This window comes from Hyperolius riggenbachi, chromosome 5, assembly GCF_040937935.1.
Source record: "Hyperolius riggenbachi isolate aHypRig1 chromosome 5, aHypRig1.pri, whole genome shotgun sequence".
NCBI classification, from domain to species: Eukaryota; Metazoa; Chordata; class Amphibia; order Anura; family Hyperoliidae; genus Hyperolius; species Hyperolius riggenbachi.
This window is the reverse complement of record NC_090650.1, coordinates 411221604-411242569: the sequence shown is the minus strand read 5'-3', so window position 1 is coordinate 411242569 and position 20966 is coordinate 411221604. Positions and strand designations below refer to the sequence as shown.

At 45.6% G+C, this 20966-nt stretch overlaps 1 protein-coding gene across 5 annotated transcripts in view; it reads left to right on the top strand.

Annotated features, from left to right (window-relative positions):
- Positions 1-20966, top strand: part of DEPTOR (DEP domain containing MTOR interacting protein) — a 153040-nt gene that overhangs the window by 92320 nt on the left and 39754 nt on the right. For all 5 annotated transcript variants that reach the window (XM_068234933.1, XM_068234930.1, XM_068234931.1 and 2 more), the window contains 2 exons: positions 847-970; positions 19081-19256. In XM_068234933.1, coding sequence (XP_068091034.1) covers positions 847-970; positions 19081-19256 — 300 coding nt within the window. The remainder of the gene's footprint in view (positions 1-846; positions 971-19080; positions 19257-20966) is intronic.

Genomic DNA, 20966 nt, shown 5'->3' with positions numbered 1-20966 from the left:
AAAAGTTTGCTTTCTTAAAACAGAAAGAATTTGCGATAATTCAGGTTGGAGTGAGCTTGAGATGTCTCCCAGGGCATCACTGCTGAATATATGCAAATTAACCATTGTTACCTTTAGAAGCTAAACACACCTCCAGAACCGCTGGAATGCAATGATGTGTCAGCTATTTAATTTGTACAGAACCATAATAATCCAACATGCATACAGACTGTTTCGGCTTGTTTGATCCTCATCAGTGCATGGCATGGATTAATTTGGCTCTATGGAGTAGGGCTTGTAACACCGAGAGGTACAGACTAACCAGCAAGCTCATGGTGAACCAGAACTCATTGGAGTGTGTAAGGGGCTACAATGGACCTAAAAGCCCCCTTACTAAAATACTAAGGAAAACAAGAGTTTGCTTTCACCATGAGCTTGCTGGTTAGTCTGTTTACAAGCATAAAATACTAAAAAGATCACTTACATATGGGTCCATATGATAGGCAGCTGGGCTAGTGTATGAACATAAATCAAATAGGACACCACTACTTCACCGATGCCCACTCCGCCCGACCGGTTTTGTGAAATAGCATCGTCATGGGTTTGTAGCAAGAACTAGAGTGCCAAGTCTATTTTCAAATCACAAAAAAGTGCCGGTGTCTTTATTAATTCACGTTAAATGGGAACCCCCAGTATAACTGCTGTTTGGTGAAGATTGTGATGTAGCCTGGTAACATTTCTCTCTCCTTGCAATGAATGGCAATTCTACATGCACATTTCTCTCCCTTTTTATAAACCGATGAAGCTCTTGACCAGTTTTTCCGCTTGGAATCCCTTGTAACCAGACCGTGCATCTCATTCTTACAGTGTGTGATGAATTCAGGGACTACAGAGACGCCAAACTGTTTTACCGCTTCAGAAAGGACGATGGGACTTTCCCGCTGGACCTACAGGTGAAGGTTTTCATGCGAGGACAACGCCTGTATGAAAAGTACGTATGTCTCTTCTTGCCTACAATAGAGAATGAAAGATAATAATCTGCTTATAGAGACTCTAAATGTTAACCCTCCTGGAGGTTTATGGAAATCCGCCAGGGGGCAGCAAGGCCGTTTTTTTTTATTTTAATTTTTTTTTTCATGTAGCGATACCTTGTCCCGCTACATGATAGCCGCTGCTCAGCGGCATCCCCCCCAGTCCCTCCGATCGCCTCCTGGAGGGCTTCCCCCATTGCCATGGCGATGGGCGGGATGACGTCACCGACGTCATCGACATTGTGACGTCAAAGGGGACTTCAATCCACCCCACAGCGCTGCCTGGCACTGATTGGCCAGGCAGCACACGGGGTCTGGGGGGGGGGGGGGCGCGACGGTTAGCGGTGAATCGGCGGGTAGCGGCGGCGATTGGATTGCTCACGCAGCTAGCAAAGTGCTAGCTACGTGTAGCAAAAAAAAAAATTATGCAAATCGGCCCAGCGGGGCCTGAGCGGTGCCTTCCGGCGGCATAGCCCGAGCTCAGCTCGGGCTGACCGCCAGGAAGGTTAAAGCAATACTCCAGGCTAAAGGGAAAAGTCACTGGTGCATTGCCCACGGATAGTAGATTTGCTATAGCCATGTCTCTAAACTAGTTGAATCTTGAGTTGGAAATGACCTAAGAGAAAAGTTAAAGGAAACACAAGGTAAAAAATAAACTAATGAGATAAACAATTGTATCTATCCTCTTTCTCCTTGAAATTACTTTTTTAGATAACCCACAGTTTTATTTTTAAATCTGCTGTTTAGGTTTTTACTGTTTTATTGTCTCCGCTCAACGACACATTCATTGAAGTATGCCAGAGCTAAGATCTATGAACTATTGACCCTTTATATCTCTCCTGCTCTCAGAATCAATTTTCTGCTGGGAAAGTGTTTTATGGTTGTAATTCCTTATCCGTGAGGGTTACCTTATGTCACTGTCACTTCCATACCTGATTTTTAACTCTTTCAGGCAGAGAAATTAAAAACAAGTAACACAGCATAGTTATTTGTGTGCTAGGCACTGTACATATACGTGTCTTTCTCATCATGTCACTTCATATATCCTTTAAGAGAAAAAGTAATTTGAATAAGGGCCTATGTGTAATAACTCAAGATCAGTTTTACTGAATCACTTACATTTCCTCACTTTTTTACTGTTTAACCTCCTTGCCGGTTATCCCGAGCTCAGCTCGGGGTAACCTGCGCAGGAGGATATCTCAGGCCCCGCTGGGCCGATTTGCATAATTTTTTTTTCCCTACACGCAGCTAGCACTTTGCCGATTCGCCGCTACCCGCCGCGCCGAGCCGCCCCCCCCCCCCCCCCCCCAGACCCCTGCGCAGCCTGGCCAATCAGTGCCAGGCAGCGCTAAGGGGCGGATCGGAGTTCCCTCTGACGTCACGACGTCTATGACGTCGGTGACGTCATCCCGCCCGGTCGCCATGGCGACCGGGGAAGCCCTGCAGGAAATCCCGTTCTCAACGGGATTCCCTGCATACTCTGATCGCCGAAGGCGATCGGAGTGGGTGGGGGGATGCCGCCGCTTAGCGGCTATCATGTAGCGAGCCCTGGGCTCGCTACATGATTTAAAAAAAAAAAATTAATAAAAAGTGCGGCGCTGCCTCCTTGCCGGATTTTTTAGACCGGCAAGGAGGTTAAAGAGAACCCGAGGTGGGTTTGAAGAATATTATCTGCATACAGAGGCTGGATCTGCCTATACAGCCCAGCCTCTGTTGCTATCCCAAACCCCCCTAAGGTACCCCTGCACTCTGCAATCCCTCATAAATCACAGCCACGCTGCTGACAAACAGCTTGTCAGAGCTGGCTGTGTTTATCTCTATAGTGTCAGTCTGCTGCTCTCCCCGCCTCCGGCAGAACTCCAGTCCCCACCTGCATCCCTTCCCTCCCTGCTGATTGGAGGGAAGGGACGGGGGCAGGGACCGTAGCTATGCAGGAGGCGGGGGAGCAGCTGAGACTGACACTACAGATGTAAACACAGCCTCACAGCAAGGCTGTGATTTATGAGGGATTGCAGAGTGCAGGGGGACCTTAGTGGGGGTTGGGATAGCAACAGAGGTTGGGCTGTATAGGCAGATCCAGCATCTGTATGCAGATAACATTCTTTAAACACACCTCGGGTTCTCTTTAAGATAACTTTTCAGCACTTTGCAATTGAAAAAGTACCAAAAACTAGGGGGAAAAGTACTGTCAAAATTATTCTCAGTATTTTTCTTGCTTGCTGGGAGTTTAAAAGGCATTTTTTGATCAGGTGTAAAAATATCACCTAGGAGAAAACTTAGGAGAAAAAGTGAAATGAATGAGAGCCGATATCTCCTGCCCAGAGATGCCTTAGGAAAGTGTTTCTCAGCATAACTCCAGCATGTAACCCTTTACAAAAGCTGACATTTGTCCAATACCCCGTATTGAATAACATCATTTCAAATACCCCTTCACACACATACAGTATATTCTAATAGGCCTGTTGTGTAATTCAGAAGGTACAGTGGAGAAGTAAACTGGCCTATTTGCAATATTCGTATGTTTTTTCACATACTTGGCTGGACCATTTTCGGGCTTGGTTCCACTCTGGATGATTTGCAGCATTTCCCCGCACACAAATTTGCATGGGAAATCACAGCCTATTATAAACAATAATACTTACTTGCATCAGCACAAGTGGAAATGGGGACTTACCACTTGTCTCATCTTTTACACATTATTAGGCAATTTTACCATGTTTCTACACATCTCTTGCATTTGCCTGAAAAGTAAAAAAAAAAAAGGTTTTAGTCTATTTGCAATGGTACTTCTAGTATAATAATGCAGGATTGAGGGAGGTGTAATTCGTTACGCAAGTGATGCTCCACCCCCTGCCTCGGCAGAGCAGTCGCGACCATGTTTCCTAAGTCTTCCGAAGCTCTCCGGAAACCCCTGCCTGCGTTCCTGAGGCTCGGCCTAAGCTCGGGAGCCAACAATTAGGCCATGGCTGCTGAGCTGGGGGCGGTCCGCGGCAATGCAGATGGTGCCGCCAGAGTCTCAGCAGAATTTTGAAAAAACCCGCCAGGGTTTTTTCAAAGGATGGGGGAAGCTTCATTAGGATCCAGAGGCTTCGCCCTCGCAAGGTAAGTATCCCCAAGGGGATCCTATTGAGGCCCCCTTTGCTGAGCGTGGACCCTCTCCTCACCGGGCCACTCACTTGTCTCCTTGCAATCATGGCTGCGCAAGAGACGGGGGCGAGCATGGCCGCGCATGCTCAGTAGGATGGTGCTACTGCGCATGCGTGGGGTGCTCGAACTTCTACAGCGCGACCAAGAATGCGGAAGAAGAGTTGCGCGGCCTCGATAGGAATTGGCGACATTGAAATGTCTCCAATCTCCGGGGGGCGATGGGGAAGAGCAGAGAGGGAAGCCTTCAAAGGATCCTGAGGCTTCCCTCTCTTTAGGTAAGTATGTACTTTTGTACCCGAGCTTCGGCTCGGTTACACTTTAAAGAGGAACTGTGGTGAAAATAACATAATGACTAACATTGCTTATCTATATATATAAAATCGGATGTATGTATGTATGTATGTATGTGTGTATGTGCCGCGATCACGCGAGAATGGCTTGACCGATTTGAACGAAACTTGGTATACAGATCCCTCACTACCTGGGATGATATGTTCTGGGGGTCTCGCATCCCCCCTGCACACGTGGGCGGAGCTACAAACAGCAAATCAGATTTCACCCATTCAAGTCAATGGAAAAAATGTAAAAGGCTGCCATTCTCACAGTAATCAAGCCAGAGTCCCCACACTTGGCACAGTTGGTCACTTGGTGACAGAGGTTACAAATCCAGGAAAAGTGGGAGGAGCATAACACAGCCAATCAAATTTCAGCCGTTCATTTTAAATGGAAAAATGTAAACTGCAGCCATTCTTAGACTGTTAATCGCAGGGTTCTCAAACTTGCCACAGTTGATCACTGGGTGAATGCGATTAAGATTCAAGAAAGTGGGTGGAGCCTACAACAGCCAATCAAAATTCACCTATTGATTTTCAGAGGAATATTAAAACTACTGCCATTCTTACACTGTTAGTGGCAGAAGCTTCAAACCTGGTACAGTTGGTCATTGGGTGATTGGGGTCCAAATTCATTAAAGGGGCGGGGCCACAAACAGCCAATCAGATTTCCTTGCTGGATAAACTGCTTCCATTCACACATTTTTTTATGCCAGGAACCTGAAAGCTCACAAACTTGGTCATTGAGTGACTGTATGTCAAGGTTACAAAAAGTGGGCGGAGCCAATAATAAAGTTCACTAGGAAAATATAAACTGCAGCCATTCTTACACTGTTTCTGGCAGGGTTCTCAAACTTTGCACAGTTGGTCACTGGGTGAATGGGATGAATATTCAAGAGAGTGGGTGGAGCCTACAGCAGCCAATAAAAATTCACCTTTTGATTTTCAAAGGGAATATTTAAGCTGCTACCATTCTTATACTGTTAATAGCAAATGCCTCAAACCTGATACAGTCAGTCATTGGGTGATTAGGGTTCAAATTCAGAAAGGGGCGGAGCCACAAACAGCCATGTTTGTTTATTTTTCAATGGGAATATACAAAGTATTGATACCAAGGACCCCAAAGCTGATAAACTTGATAACTGAGTGACTGTATGTGAAGGTTAGAAAAAGTGGCCGGTGCCAACAACTACATTTTTAATATGGCAGGGTTCCCAAACTTTACACAATTAGCCACTGGGTGACTGGAATGAATAATCAGAAATGTGGGCGGAGCCTACAACAGCCAATCAAAATTGACCTATTGATTTTCAAAGGGAATGTTTACATTGCTACCATTCTTACACTGTTAATGGCAGAGGCCTCCAACCTGATACAGTCAGTTATTGGGTGACTGGGGTCCAAATTCACTAAAGGGGTGGAGCCACAAACAGCCAATCAGATTTGTTAGATTGATTTCAGCCGTTCTCTTATTGGCAGGGTTCTCAAACGTGACACAGTTGGCCACTGGGTGACTGGGACTAATATTCAGGAAAGTGGGTGGAGCCTACAGCAGCCAATCAAAATTCACCTTTTGATTTTCAAGGAGAATATTTACATTGCTGCCATTCATACACTCTTAATGGTAGAGGCCTCAAATCTGGTAGTCAGTCACTGGGAGACTGGCGTTTAAATTCTGAAGGGAGCGGGCCAAATACAGCCAATCAGTTTTGTTTAATTTCAATGGTAAAATGCAACTTATTTATGCCAAGGACCCCAAAGCTCATAAAGTTGGTCATTGAGTGACTGTATGTTAAAGAGGAACTCCTGTGAAAATAATGTAGTAAAAAAAAGTGCTTCATTTTTTACCATAATTATGTATAAATGATTTAGTCAGTGTTTGCTCATTGTAAAATCTTTCCTCTCTCCGATTTACATTCTGACATTTATTACATGGTGACATTTTTACTGTGGGCAGGTTATGTAGCTGCTCCTAGCTGTTTTGGCTGTTAGAGACAGCTGTAAACAGCTACTTCCTGTCTGTGAACATTGTTACATTGTGGCAGTTTGCCCAGAGTATCGCGGTCCCAGAGCTTCTTGTGGGAGGGGTTTCAGCACAAAATCAGTCATACAGCGCCCCCTGATTGTCTGTTTGTGAAAATCTTTATATTTCTCATGTAAAAGTGGGTATCAGCTACTGATTGGGATAAAGTTCAATTCTAGGTTGGAGTTTCTCTTTAAGGTTAGAAATAGTGGGCGGAGCCAAAAACAACTAACGTTTTACATTGGAAAATATAAACTGCAGCTTTTCTTACACTGTTAATGGGAGGGTTCTCAAACATCACACAGTTGGTCACTGGGTGACTGGGATTAATATTTGGAAAAGTAGGGGTAGCCTACAAGAGCCAATCAAAATTCACCTATTGATTTTTAAGGGGGATATTGAAACTGCAGCCATTCTTACACTGTTAATGGCAGAGGCCTCAAACCTGCTTCAGTCAGTCGTTAAGTGTCTGGGGTTCCAATTCAGTAAAGGGGCGGAGCCAAACACAGCCAATCAGATTTCTTTGCTGGATAAACTGCTTCCATTAGCAGAATTTTGATGCCAGGGACCCAAAAGCTCACAAACTTGATCATTTAGTGACTGTGTGTCAAGGTTACAAAAACTGGATGGAGTCAAAATCTGATTTTTCTGGAAAATTGTAAACTGCAGCCTTTATTCACTGTTAATGGCAGGGTTCTCAAACTTTGCACAGCTGGTTACTGGGTGACTGGGATTAATATTTAAAAAAGTGGGTGAAGCCTAAAAATGCCAATCAAAAATCACATATCGCTTTTCAAGGAGAATATTAAAATTGCTGCCATTCTTGCACTGTTAATGGCACAGGACTCAAACCTGGTACAGTTGGTTATTGGGTCACTGGGGTTCAAATTCAGAAAAGGGGACAGAGCCACAAACAATCAATCAGATTTGTTTCATTTCATGGGAAAGTACAAATTATCGATGCCAAGGACCCCAAAGCTCACAAAGTTGGTCATTGAGTGACTGTGTGTCCAGGTTACAAAAAGTGGGCGGAACCAAAACCAAATTTCACTGGGAAAATATAAACTGCAGCCATTCTTACACTGTTAATGGCAGGGTTCTTAAACTTTGCCCAGATGGTCACTGGGTGACTGAGATGAATATTCAGGGAAGTGGGTGGGGCCTATAATAGCCAATCAAAATTCACCTGTTGATTTTCAAGAGGAATATTTAAATCGCTGCTATTTTTACACTGCTAATAGCAGATGCTTCAAACCTGCTGCAGTTGATCATTGGGTGACTGGGGTTCAAATGCTGGAGTGGGGGTGAAGCCACAAACAGCCAATCTGATTTGTTTCATTTAATGTGAATATACAAATTATTGATGCCAAGGACCCCAAAGCTCACAAACTTGGTCATTGAGTGTTTGTGCGTTAGGGTTAGAAAGTGGGCGGAGCCAACACCAGTCAAATACATACACAGGCAACGCCGGGTCATCAGTGGGTGGAGACAAATACAAATTTCCCTGGGAAAATGTAAACTGCAGCCATTCTTACACTGTTAATGGCAGGGTTCTCAAACTTTGCACAGTTGGTCACCGGGTGACTGAGATTAATATTCAGAAAAGTGGGTGGAGCCTACAAAAGTGAATCAAACTTCACCTATTGCTTTTCAAGGGGAATATTTAATTGCTACCAGCCTACCATTGTTGCACTGTTAATGGCACAGGCCTCAAACTTGGTACAGTTGGTCATTGGGTGGCTTGGGTTCAAATTCATAAAAAGGGGGTGGAGCCACAAACAGCCAATCAGATTTTTCAATTTCAATGCAAATTATTGATACCAAAGACCGCAAAGCTCACAAACTTGGTCATTGAGTAATTGTGTGTTAGGGCTAGAAAAAATGGGCGGAGCCAACACCAGCCAAATACATACCCGGGCAACGCCGGGCAATCAGCTAGTTTCTTTACAATATTAATTTTTACATTATTTAGTCAGTGCTTGTCCATCGTACAATATTTTCTCATCCTGATTTACATTCTGAAAGGGTTGGAGCTGTCTGATTATAATACCTATTCTAAATGACAGCTACACAGGAAGTAAAAAAATGACAGTGCATTCATTCTGGGACAGGTGTATGTATGTGTATACCTTATATACTCGAGTATAGGCCGAGATTTTAGGACCAAAAAAGTGGTCCAAAAGTGGGGGTCTCGGCTTATACTCGATTCCCCCCCCCTCCCCCCCCCCATGCATGGCAGGAAATAAGTGTCCCCCTAAGTGCCCCCGAATGCAGGGAATCTGTGTTCCCCGGTGCGGCTGCAATGTTTGTGAGCGATGCCTGCATCTTCCGCTCCCCCTCGAGATTCCCTCCCCCCGCACCAGAGCAGAGCGCACTGTGTTCACTCACCTGTCCACGGTGACTGCAAGGATGCGGCTACAATGTACCCGAGCGGCGGCTTCATCTCCCATCCCCTCCCGAGTTTCTCCCCCCTCCCTGTCCGAGTGGAGCGCCGTATGCCGGCTGCGGATGAAGAGCAGCGCACAGCGCCCCCCTATCCGGTCCACGCCGCCTGTCCGAATCCCATCTCCATGCCGTATTTAATTATGCGCGACAGTGCATGACGTCACAGAGATGAGACTCCGACAGGCGGCACGGACCAGCGAGGGAACGCCGTGCACCACTCCCCATCCGGCACCAACACACAACGAACGCTCCGCTTGGACAAGGGAGGTGAGCAGAAGATGGAAGCGCCGCTCACATAGGTTCTAGCCGCATCATTACCATCACCGTGAACCGGTGAGCGAACGATGTGCACTACTCTTCTTATTTCCGCTCTGGCAGGGGGAAGGAGGGGGGGAGTGGCAGATGCAAGTGCTTTTCACACACATTGCAGCCATATCATTACTGTATTCCACCCGCACATTACTGATGAGGCACCGGAGGGGCACAGATGCAGTGCACTCAGGAGCACCTAGGAGACATGGCTGTATGTCACGCATAGTGGGGGGGGGGCAACTCGGGGTACACGATTGTCACGTGTCGCTCATATAATACTGCCAGCATATGGTGGAGGGGGCACTTGGGAGACACAGATGTCACTTACATGCAGTATGGCATACTGTACCTACTCATGAGGTGAAGAGGTTTTTACAGTGTGAAGTGCTCTGTAAAATGTTTGCATGGTATTTTCTGACCTGTTCTGAGGTGACTGTCGCTGTCATCAGTTGCATATGTTTACCTGCCCTGGTGATGGCCTTTATACAGCAGTTAACCCATTTAGAGATTCTGAGTACGTTTGTGGTTTTATGGTTACCATTATTGCAGTCTGCTGATTTTATTCTGCTGTGAGTGGTGTTGTGTCATTTCCTACTGCTTATACTCGGGTCAGTCAATTATTCCAGTTTTTTAGGTTGAAAGTTGGGGGGTCGGCTTATACTCGGGTCGGCTTATACTCGAGTATATATACGGTGTATGGTTTACAAATTTTAAAATTTTTCACCATAGTGCCACTTTAAATATCCAGCAATGTATAATAGGAAGTGTTTCTGATGCTGAAACCAGGAAAATTACAATAAAATTGTGTATTCTGAATAATTTATTGCATTCTACTATATGTCACTACAGGACCTCTTTAATGTAGTGACTGATGTGTATGGGTTAGAGTCCTCTGAGCTGTCTGTTACACAAGTTACATAATGCAAATAGCTTCTAATTTAAGGAAGCCTTGCTGTAGAAACTGAAACGGAGAGGGCACACCTCTAGTGAAACTGTCAGGCATTATAAGCCACAGAGTTGTGCCAGGCCCTACTGTACACATTATACACATTATTCACTTCACTCTTCCTCCACACAGTCATTATCACTTCCACACCGCTGACTCTCCTCTTGCTGGTTCTCTTCTGACTGGCTGGACTCCTGCTGTGTGTATTCCTCATGTATAATTCAGGGGTAATCCCACAGAGACTTGCGGAGCGTTTGTAAATCCTCTCGGCTGATGGGGCTTAGGGCCAAGAATGTCAGAAACTGGGACAGAAGTCTTACTGCGGCCGCTGCACACTGCACAGCGCTGAGGAGGCCGAGCCTTCCAGGCAAGAGCCGAGTACTTTACTCAGTAACATAGAGGAGATCGCTGCGCTGTCGATTCTGGGTGAACAGAGAGGGCGTTCTCCTCGAATACGCCAGATATACTAACTGCATCTTTTCCAGATGTTCATTAGGCTTTGTGGGAAAGTAGATTCATGGGTAGGGTTAAGGTGGGTCCACATGCATGAAAACATCACCTGGAGGGATCAGAATTCTCAGATGACAGTTCAGGGCCTAGTGCCGTATAAACACGTCCTGAGGCTACAGCTCAGCTGCTTGTTCTGTTGCTATGGATGCAGGATGAGGGCAATGCTTCAGCAAGGCTGTACACATGCCAGATTCTTGGCAGAGAAGGCCTGAAGTCTTGCACAGGAGATATGGGAAAACACAGAGAAATCCACCATGCGTGTGCTTTAAGAGAACAGACTGTCTAATTCTCCCTTCTCAGCAAGTAATGAGCCAGTGTAATTGGAGCTTCCAGCTATTTGCTGATTCTACAGAATTCTAAGATAAAAGGTTCTGCGTTCAGGTCCGCTTTAAACAGTACCAGTTGCCTGGCAGTCCTGCTGATCTCTTTGGCAGTGGTAGTGTCTAAATCACACACCTGAAACAAGCATGCTGCTAATCCACTCAGGCTTCAGTCAAACATCACATCTGCATGCTTGTTCAGGGACTGTGGCTTAAAATTTTAGAGGCAGAGGATCAGCAGGACAGCCAGGCAATTTGCATTGTTTAAAAGTAAATACATATGGCACCCTCCATATCCCTCTCACTTCAGGTGTCCTTTAAATTTGGATGCGATTTCTGCTTTCCCTTCATGTCAAAGTCAGAAGCCTGTCCATTTACGCTTCTTTTGGTCCTGTCAATAATGAAAAGGAACCCAAAGTAAGAGACATATGGAATCTGCCATATTTATTTCCTGTTAAACAATACCAGTTTCTTGGCTGTCCTGCTGATCTTTCTGGTCAGTAGCGTCTGAATCACTCACCTAAAATAAGCATAATCTTGTTAGATACAGTATTTCTCAGAAACCCCTGATCTACTGCATGCTAGTTCAGGGGTTAGGGCTAAAAGTATGAGAGGCAGTGGATCAGCAGGACAGCCAGGCAATGTGCGTTGCTTAAAAATAAATACATGTTAGTCTCCATGTGTCTCTCCCCTCTGTTTTCTTTAACCATTTGGAAACAGGTCCATATGCAGTTCACTTTTTCTCCTGACTTTTCATCTAGGTCATATTCGCCAGGGCGGCTGCATGAGGGTTTTTTTAAATAAAAAAAAAACTATTTCATGCAGCCAACTGAAAGTTGGCTGCATGAAAGCCCACTAGATGGCGCTCCGGAGGCGTTCTTCTGATCGCCTCCGGCGGCCAAAAGTAACACGAAAGGCCGCAATGAGCAGCCTTCCGTGTTTGGCTTCTCCTGTCGCCATGTCCTGACGTCAGCCGCCTCCGATCCAGCCCTTAGCGCTGGCCGGAACTATTTGTTCCGGCTACGCTGGGCTCAGGCGGCTGGGGGACCCTCTTTCGCCGCTGCTCGCGGCGGATCGCCGCAGAGCGGCGGCGACCGGGCAGCACACGCGGCTGGCAAAGTGCCGGCTGCGTGTGCTGCTCTTTATTTCATCAAAATCGGCCCAGCAGGGCCTGAGCGGCACCCTCTGGCGGTAATGGACGAGCTGTGCTCGTCCATACCGCTAAGGTGGTTAAACCTCCTTAGCGGTAATCCTGACTCAGGCTTGTGACAGAAATCCGCAGCTCAGAGCGGTAATCCGGTGCCTGAGTGAGTTATATGCAGGAGCTGCTGCAGATCTCTCTGGGGACTGGTGCGGACCAGAGCGGTTCATGAGCGTTTTTAAAAACGCTAGCTGTTTGAAAACAGCTTGGGTAATGTATTTCAATGGGCTGGTGCACACCAGAGCGGTTCCTTTTTTCCACAAACGCAAACTCGGGGGCTGCAGCATTTTTTAGATTTCTGAGGTTTTTCTGCCTCAATGTTAAAGTATAGGAAAGTGGAAAACCGCTCTGGAAAATGCTAGATAAGAGCGGTTTTCCAGGCGTTTTTGTTACAGTAGATGTTCAGTAACAGCTTTACTGTAACAATATATGAAATCTGCACAAAAACGCTTTACAAAACACTAGGCATGTTTAGAAAACATCTCTAAACGCGCCTAGAATCGCTCTGAAAATCTGCTTCAAAAACTTCTAGCGTTTTGCAGATCTGCTAGAGGTTTTGGTGTGCACTGGGCCTGTGGTATGCTTTTTTTTTCTTGTTTTTAGGGTCTAAAAGCTTGTGAATAGATTGCACGGCTTTTAGACCCTAAATCTGGAAATAATCATAATGCCAGGGAGGCTAGGAGAAAACTCAAGGTAAAAAAGTGAATCCCTAGTGGCCTATAGTCTCTAACACCAGGCAATGGATTGCCATGTAACATTGGACCCTTAGGTCAGGTTCACACAGGCACGGATGAAAAACGGATTAGTGTAAAAACTGACCCGTGGTATAAATCTGTGTTTAAAAGGCTCAGTTTTCCATCCATGACCCTCTGTTCCGTTAGAGTATGATCAATGTGAAGGATGCGTCAATGCAGGAAATCTCTGCAGACCGAAACTTGCGGCTTGTTCGGTTCAACAAGCCGTTACATTTCTGGCTAGGAACATGATAGCTGCCAAATGTTTAGCATCTCACCCTCATTCAGGCCTTGTTCGCATCTAAAAACGCAAACGCAAACGTTTTGCATTCATGTGCAAGTTTGTTTGTTTTTTTAGCGCCTCCCGGCGTTTGGCTGCGTGGTGTGTTTTTTGTTAAAAGCGCTTTTCTAAGCGCTTTTCTAGAGCGTTTTTTTCATTCACTCTCTGACGCAAGTCAGGAAGTGAACTTTTTAACTCGGAAAAGAATAAATACAATGGGCCTGATTCACAAAGCGGTGCTAACAGTTAGCACGCTAGTGAAAAGCCCTTTATCACGCCTAAACTCTGTTTAGGCATGATAAGTTTAGGTGTGATAAGTTTAGGCGTGATAAGTTTAGGTGTGATAAGTTTTTAGGCGTGATAAGTTTAAGCACCAACTGGGTTAGCACCGCAGTGCACAGCTGATCAAAAGTTTTGCGCTAGCAAAGTCTGGTGCACTTTGCATAGAGTTTAATGGCGCTGCTTTGTGCGTGCGGGACTTTGCACGTTATCTACACTTATCTAAACTTATCATGCCTAAACTTATCATGCCTAAACTTATCATGCCTAAACTGAGTTTAGGCATGATAAAAATGGTCATCACGCCTAAAGTCTTTAACTGGGTTATCACCGCTTTGTGAATCGAGCCCAATGTATTTTTTCTTAAAAACGGGAACACGACCGCTGCATAAAGCGTTTGCATTTTTCCTATACCTTCCATTGAGGTGGAATCACCTCAAAAATGGTACAAGCACCACTTTGCTGAGCGGAACGTAAACAAAACGCTCAGATGTGAACTCTCGTATAGGGAGTCATTGCACAAGCGTTTTTAGGGCGATTTTGAAAATCGCCTGCGCTTGAAAAAAGGGCAAAAACGCCTTTAATGTGAACGAGCCCTCATTCAGTCCATGGTTTACACTGGTGAACTGAAAACTGCCTTATCAAACGAATCTATATGCGAAAAGTAGGGATGATCAATGAGATCTAAATTGCTCCCGAAATTTTGCAAATGTTTATGCAAATGTATGCAGTTTGAAAATGGACCAATCAGTTTAAACCCAGGTTTAAATTGATTGGTCCATTTTCAAGCTACATACAGTATATTTGCATAAGAATTTGCATAAATGTGCATCATTTCGGAACACGTTGCATATCTGTGATCATCCCTAGCGAAGAGGAACATCCAATAGTGACAATAAAATATGAGAGATCTTAGGTAACGACAAGACAACGCTTCAGTCATTGACCTCATCATTGTGTACGGTTTGTCTCACGGATTTTGTCACACATCCTTATTACATCCTGGCTGTATAGTTTTATAGCGTTAATTATATGCGACCATCTCCTCCTTGATAAACGCAAGAATTAAGACATGGGATTTTGAATGTTGTAGGCATTTTGCTGCAGTTGTTGCCTGTGTGCTGTTTGACCAGTTTTAAGGCAATTAGGCCATAAACATGTAATTGTGTGTAATACGTTTGCATGATGGTTGTTCTTTGATAAGTACATCAATCAATGTGTGGCTTGATAATGTTCATATCATTTTTCCTGTACTGTAACGAGGTTATAACACCAATAAATCCTTGGTTTTATTTAAAGCAGACCAGAACTCAGAACTTCCTCTCTGCTCTAAAAGATAAGCAACAGCATAATAACCTTTAAAGAAAAACATTTTATTGTTACATATGATATAAAGCCTGCAATAAATATGCAGTGTGTTTACTTCCTGCTTTCATGGAAGCAGACATAGGGTTAACATCCTGAGTTTACAAATTAGCTGCCCTGCCGAGATTCCTTAGCTGATACAGCTGGAAGATCAAATTACAGTCGTGATTAGTCACAGATGAGGGTGATTTAGGCAGGCTAAACTCTCTAAATACATACAGGGTGCATTGCTTTATGGTTTCCTTGTGTCCTGTGCAAGAGTTCAGCTCCACTTTAAAAAAGCGTATCTATATCTTGTTCAGGACAGTATCCATTCTTTTCATTCTATACTTTTCTTATCATTTTTTTTTTATTTCACTACCTTTTTAAATGTATGCAGCACTGTCATCTTTCGTGGCACCGTGTAGTGTACAATATAAACAGTAGTGAGTACCATAAATGTATGCATGGTTCATAGTTCATGCACAGTACTGTCGGAACATTCAACAGCACAAGTACAAAACTACATGTATAGTTAAAGTGGACCTCTGCTGTCAATTTCAAAGTGAAAAAAAAGGCAGAATGACACTCACTATAACTGTTCCACCTCTTTTTATTTTATTAAATACAGCAACAATACATATACTCCAGCAGCTCTGAAATGCAACATACTGTGGCTGGCACTGCGCTTCTCTCTTCACCTCTCCTCTCAGTGATAGGCTGGCTGAGTGGCACAGGTAGAAGCAGAGTACCTCTCTGTGATAGGCTGGCTCAGTGGCACAGGTAGAAGCAGAGTATCTCTCTGTGATAGGCTGGCTCAGTGGCACAGGTAGAAGCAGAGTACCTCTCTGTAATAGGCTGGCTCAGTGGCGCAGGTAGAAGCAGAGTATCTCTCTGTGATAGGCTGGCTCAGTGGCACAGGTAGAAGCAGAGTACCTCTCTGTGATAGGCTGGCTCAGTGGCACAGGTAGAAGCAGAGTACCTCTCTGTAATAGGCTGGCTCAGTGGCACAGGTAGAGGCAGAGTATCTCTCTGTGATAGGCTGGCTCAGTGGCACAGGTAGAAGCAGAGTACCTCTCTGTGATAGGCTGGCTCAGTGGCACAGGTAGAAGCAGAGTATCTCTCTGTGATAGGCTGGCTCAGTGGCACAGGTAGAAGCAGAGTACCTCTCTGTGATAGGCTGGCTCAGTGGCACAGGTAGAAGCAGAGTACCTCTCTGTGATAGGCTGGCTCAGTGGCACAGGTAGAAGCAGAGTACCTCTCTGTGATAGGCTGACTCAGTGGAACAGGTAGGGGCAGAGTACCTGTCTGTGATAGGCTGGCTCAGTTAGAAGCAGAGTACCTCTCTTTGATAGGCTGGCTCAGTGGCACAGGTAGAATCAGAGTACCCTCAGCCTCAGGCCACACTTTGAGGCCCCTCTCACCCACAGATGGATCACTCTCTTAGCAGTCTTTGCAAAGGTAGAAAAGTGCCATGGCAGTTTTTCAGAAAGGGGGCGTGTCTAACCAACAAAACTTGGATTTTATGGCACAAGTAGTCAGATTTTAGACATTTATTAGAAAAGGGTGATTACATCAAATACGGTACTGATTACATTCAGTTATTTTTTATTTACTAAATTATTTGGAATGTTCTATGATTTGACTTTAGTACGGAATGTAAAATTTCACTTTAGAAACTTCCACCGAGATGTCCAGGGTTCCAGTTTGAAGACTCCGTAAATTCTGAATTAATACATTTTTTTTCTTTTACCCTACTTAAATAATTTTTTTTTACCATGGGGTTAATTTTGCGAACACAAAGAGGTATTTATGACTTTAATGAGTCTAGTTTGACATCAGCAGGTCCCGAAATAGAACTTGGCGCTCCTTCATGGAGTTCTTGTACAAGATGTGGCTCCGATCCAAGCCGCTTTCAAGGTAGCCCTGTATAGGGACGGCCAGACACAGAGTTCCTTCACAAAGTGGTGGAATGAGGTCAGAGGGTCTGTGAGCTGTGGCAGAGGCACACGGACCAAGGAGTACAGCATACTGAATCTTATCCAGCTCCAAATCCCCTGGCACCCGCCACCATTCCCTGAATCAGGCCTATTCAGCAAGGCCAAGAGCGATATGAGCTCTGCAGTGTATATGAGAACTCAGGGAGGGGGGTTGGCGTGACTTGCAAAATGCACAGCTAAAATCGACATATATGACTTATGCTCCCTAACAAAAAATGTGTCGTGACAGCCCATTTGGAGATATCATTTTGTTTTTTCGCCTGGCCACCATGATAAATGCATAAAGACATGGACTGTGCAAAGCAGCAGCACACTCATGAGTCTTCTCTCTGCTGCTCCAATAAGTAAACCTACAGTGTAGGATTGGTAGTGATCTCCTTCTGCTCCTCCTACTAGTCTGAGAGCTTCTGTGCATGGGGATTACAGGAGACTGATCCAGTGGTGTATAAAAGTAATATTTCCAACCCTCTTTAGGTAACTTTTCAGCATGTTCCAAGACAAATGTCAAAATAATATTAGTTTTATCAAAGTTAAAGAGTACCTGAGGCGAAAAAACAAAACAGATACTTACCTACCCAAGAAGAGAGGAGACTCTGGATCCTGCTGAGGTTTCTCGCGCAAACCCCCCCCCCCCCCCCCCCTGGCCCCCAGCGTTTCAGCACACAGACCCAAGGGACATGTCCTACAACAGCTTGTCAGATATGTTACAGAGCTGCACTCCTTTCATGCACTAGTGTGGCTGAACTATAGAGCGACTGCATGAGTATGGCCACACCTGCAAGCCTATAGGCGTGGTCATACACATAGAGGTGCAGCACGGCTGGTCTCCAGGAGGGCACACAGGAAGCCTTTGGAGGATCCATAAGCTTCCCACTTCTTAGGTAAGTATCTGTTTTGTTATTTTTGTTGCCTCAGGTTTGCTTTGAAGCCCAAGTTCAGATTTGTTTTTATACATTAAAAAGTAAAAAGTGTGGCCCCGTTCAGATATCTGAAATGCCTTGTTGGAAGTCTTTAGGGGACCCGCAAGTGGCAACGGTGGAGTGGAGAATGCTGTGGGGAGCCTCTACAGGATCCAGAGGCATCCCTCTACTTAGGTAGATATTTCCTAAGCCTTAAAGGCAACCTAAATTGAAAGAAAAAGTGCCCTTTTACTTACCTGGGGCTTCCTCAAGCCCCCTGAAGTCTTCCTGGTCCCTCGGCGTCATCCCGCACTCTAATGTTGTTCCAGTGTCCCCCTCCAACGCTGGGTGGGCGGACCCGTGCCACGGCCCTCCTCCAACACCCTCTCGTGGCCGGGAGCGCTTTGTGATTGCGCAGTAAGCAAAAACTGCTACCAAGCATGCGCAGAATGTTCTCGGCTATGGGAGCGCGATAGAGGACGTGTGCTGCCAGCGGCTGAGTGCGGAATCACGGCAGGGTTGCAGGAGGACTTCAGGGGGCTGGAAGAAGCCCCAAGTAAGTAAATGGGCATTTTTTTTTTTGTACTTAAAGGAATCATCAGGCTTCAAAAAAAAATGAGTTTCACTTACCTGGGGCTTCTACCAGCCCCATGCAGCCATCCTGTGCCCTCGTAGTCACCCACTGCTGCTCCGGTCCCCCGCCGCCAGCTAGTTTCGTTTTTGCCGACCTCGGGGTCAGCGGGCCGCATTGCGTACATTTTTACGCATTCCCGCTGGTGCTTGAAAATTAACGCACACATTTTTATGCGTTATTGGTGCAACACGTAATGCACCGCTAACGCGTAAAAATATATGTGTTAACGTTCCTGCACCAGCTGGAATGCGTAAAAATGTACGCAATGCTGCCCGCCGACCCCGAGGTCGGCAAAAACGAAACTAGCTGGCGGCGGGCACCGGAGCAGCAGTGAGTGACTACGAGGGCACAGGATGGCTGCATGGGGCTGGTAGAAGCCCCAGGTAAGTGAATTCATTTTTTTTTTCAGCCTGACGATTCCTTTAAGGTTCACTTTAAGCTACTTTTAAGCTCTTCCCGTTATTACGTATGCAGGCTTTCCTCCTCTAAGACCCACATGTTTTTTCTACAACAGAGCTAATACGCTATAAAGTTCAGAGCTTATTTTACTGCCTAATTTTTATTTTTACAGAAATGTTCCAGTCCTATTTCCTGTCATGTGGATGGTGTGGTTTTCTGTAACTAGAACATGACTGAGACATGAATGTGCTTTGCCTTCTAATAGGATCATGAGCACAGAGGGCCTGCTGCAGTCCAGAGAAGAGGACGGGGTCCAGTATGAACGTTGCTTTATGGCTTCGCAAATGATTGATTGGTTGATCCAGGAACGAGAGGCCAAGTCAAGAGGGGAAGCAGAGCAGCTCTGTCGCCGTCTCCTGGATAAAGCAATAATACAGCATGGTAAGGGGTGGGGTCAGATCACATGACTGTCTCTCTTCTTAGTGATAGGTGAATACCAACCGTGTATAGAAGGAACGTGGTGAAAAGGATACCTTTTATTATTGGCCAAATGTGATTGGAAAATGTCACTGCAGCTCTCATCTGGGCATATGCCCCCAGGAATCAGCGTATCGGGACTCAATTCCCCGGGCAACAGTTTGGGGCTGAGTGCTCTACAGGCAACATTGCTAGGCTGCAGCCTAGCGACATGTTCTGTTGCTATGGAGGGGCAAGGAGAGACAACGGCACAGCACATGATGGAGCAGTTTCTGGTGGGTGGGTTGAGGAGGAGAAAATAAAATTGGCCAAGGGCAACTGTACATGCACTAGATTTTTAGAACAGATGTCCCCGACAGTTGTAATAAACCAGCCACATAGCTATATTATTACTGATCTGGTCACGTGATCTCAGTCCTTGGGTTCTTAAAATTTAACTGTTGGGCATAAAATCAAAAATCAATTCTTTATTTTTATCTGGTAAACAAGTAATAAGGATGCTAACCAGACAATCCAAAAGTTAAAATCTCTATTACTTTTCTTGTTGATAAATGATCATTCCCCAGTTTACTTATTTTGTACACACAAAATTTGGTACACAAAAAGAAAGTTGCAGGGCATGCTGGGTTGTCCTTTTTTGCTTCTCTACTTCCCCTCAGACTTAAAGAGACACTGTAACATCAAAAAGTTCCCCTGGGGGTACTCACCTCGGGAGGGGGAAGCCTCAGAGTCCCAATGAGGCTTCCCACGCCGTCCTCTGTCCCACGGGGGTCTCGCTGCAGCCCTCTGAACAGCGGCCTGACAGATCCGACAGCCTGTTCAATATTTACCTTTCCAGGCTCCAGCGGGGGCGCTGTTGCGGCTTTCGGCTCCGAAGTAGACGGAAATACCCGATCTAAGTCGGGTCCGCTTTACTGCGCAGGCGCCGGAGACTTGCGCCAGCGCAGTAGAGCAGACCCGACGGCGATCGGGTATTTCCGCCTATTTCTGAGCCGAGAGCCGCAACAGCGCCGGCGCAGGAGCCGGGAAGGTAAATATTTACATTGCCGCTGTTCGGAGGGTTGCAGCGAGACCCCCGAGGGACGGAGGACGGCGTGGGAAGCCACATTGGGACCCTGAGGCTTCCCCCTCCCGAGGTGAGTACCCCCCAGGGGAACTTTTTGATTTTACAGGTTTTCTTTAACTACTGCAGCCTGATTGGCTTAAGCCTCTTTCCCTCCTGTTTTCCCTTCCCACACCTCTGTTCCTCTCTGATTGGCCAATATATCTCATGCTGAGACAATGCACTTTCTATAGTGAAGGGTGGGCAAATCGAGCAGAGGAGCGTAAGGGAGGAAATGACATCAGGATTGGCTTCAAAATAGGGGGGGGGGATTTCAAGACTATATGTGGAATACGGACCCTGGGGGTGAGAAAATCACACTTTATCTTGTGTGAGTTTATATATCTTGGCAACTTATTAGGTTTAAAGCAAACTGTAATTTATAATTTAAGTACTCTTTAAGCTTTAGAAGTCTTTGGGAAGACTTCAGGAGTATTCACGTCCCCGAGTACTTGCAAAGACGAGCGGCGAGCACATCCACACTGCGCAAGCGGGACTTGTATGTGTGCAGTATGATTGTAGTCGCCTTTGCAAGTTTTCTTGGATGCTTGTACTTCCGAAAGGCTTCCTGA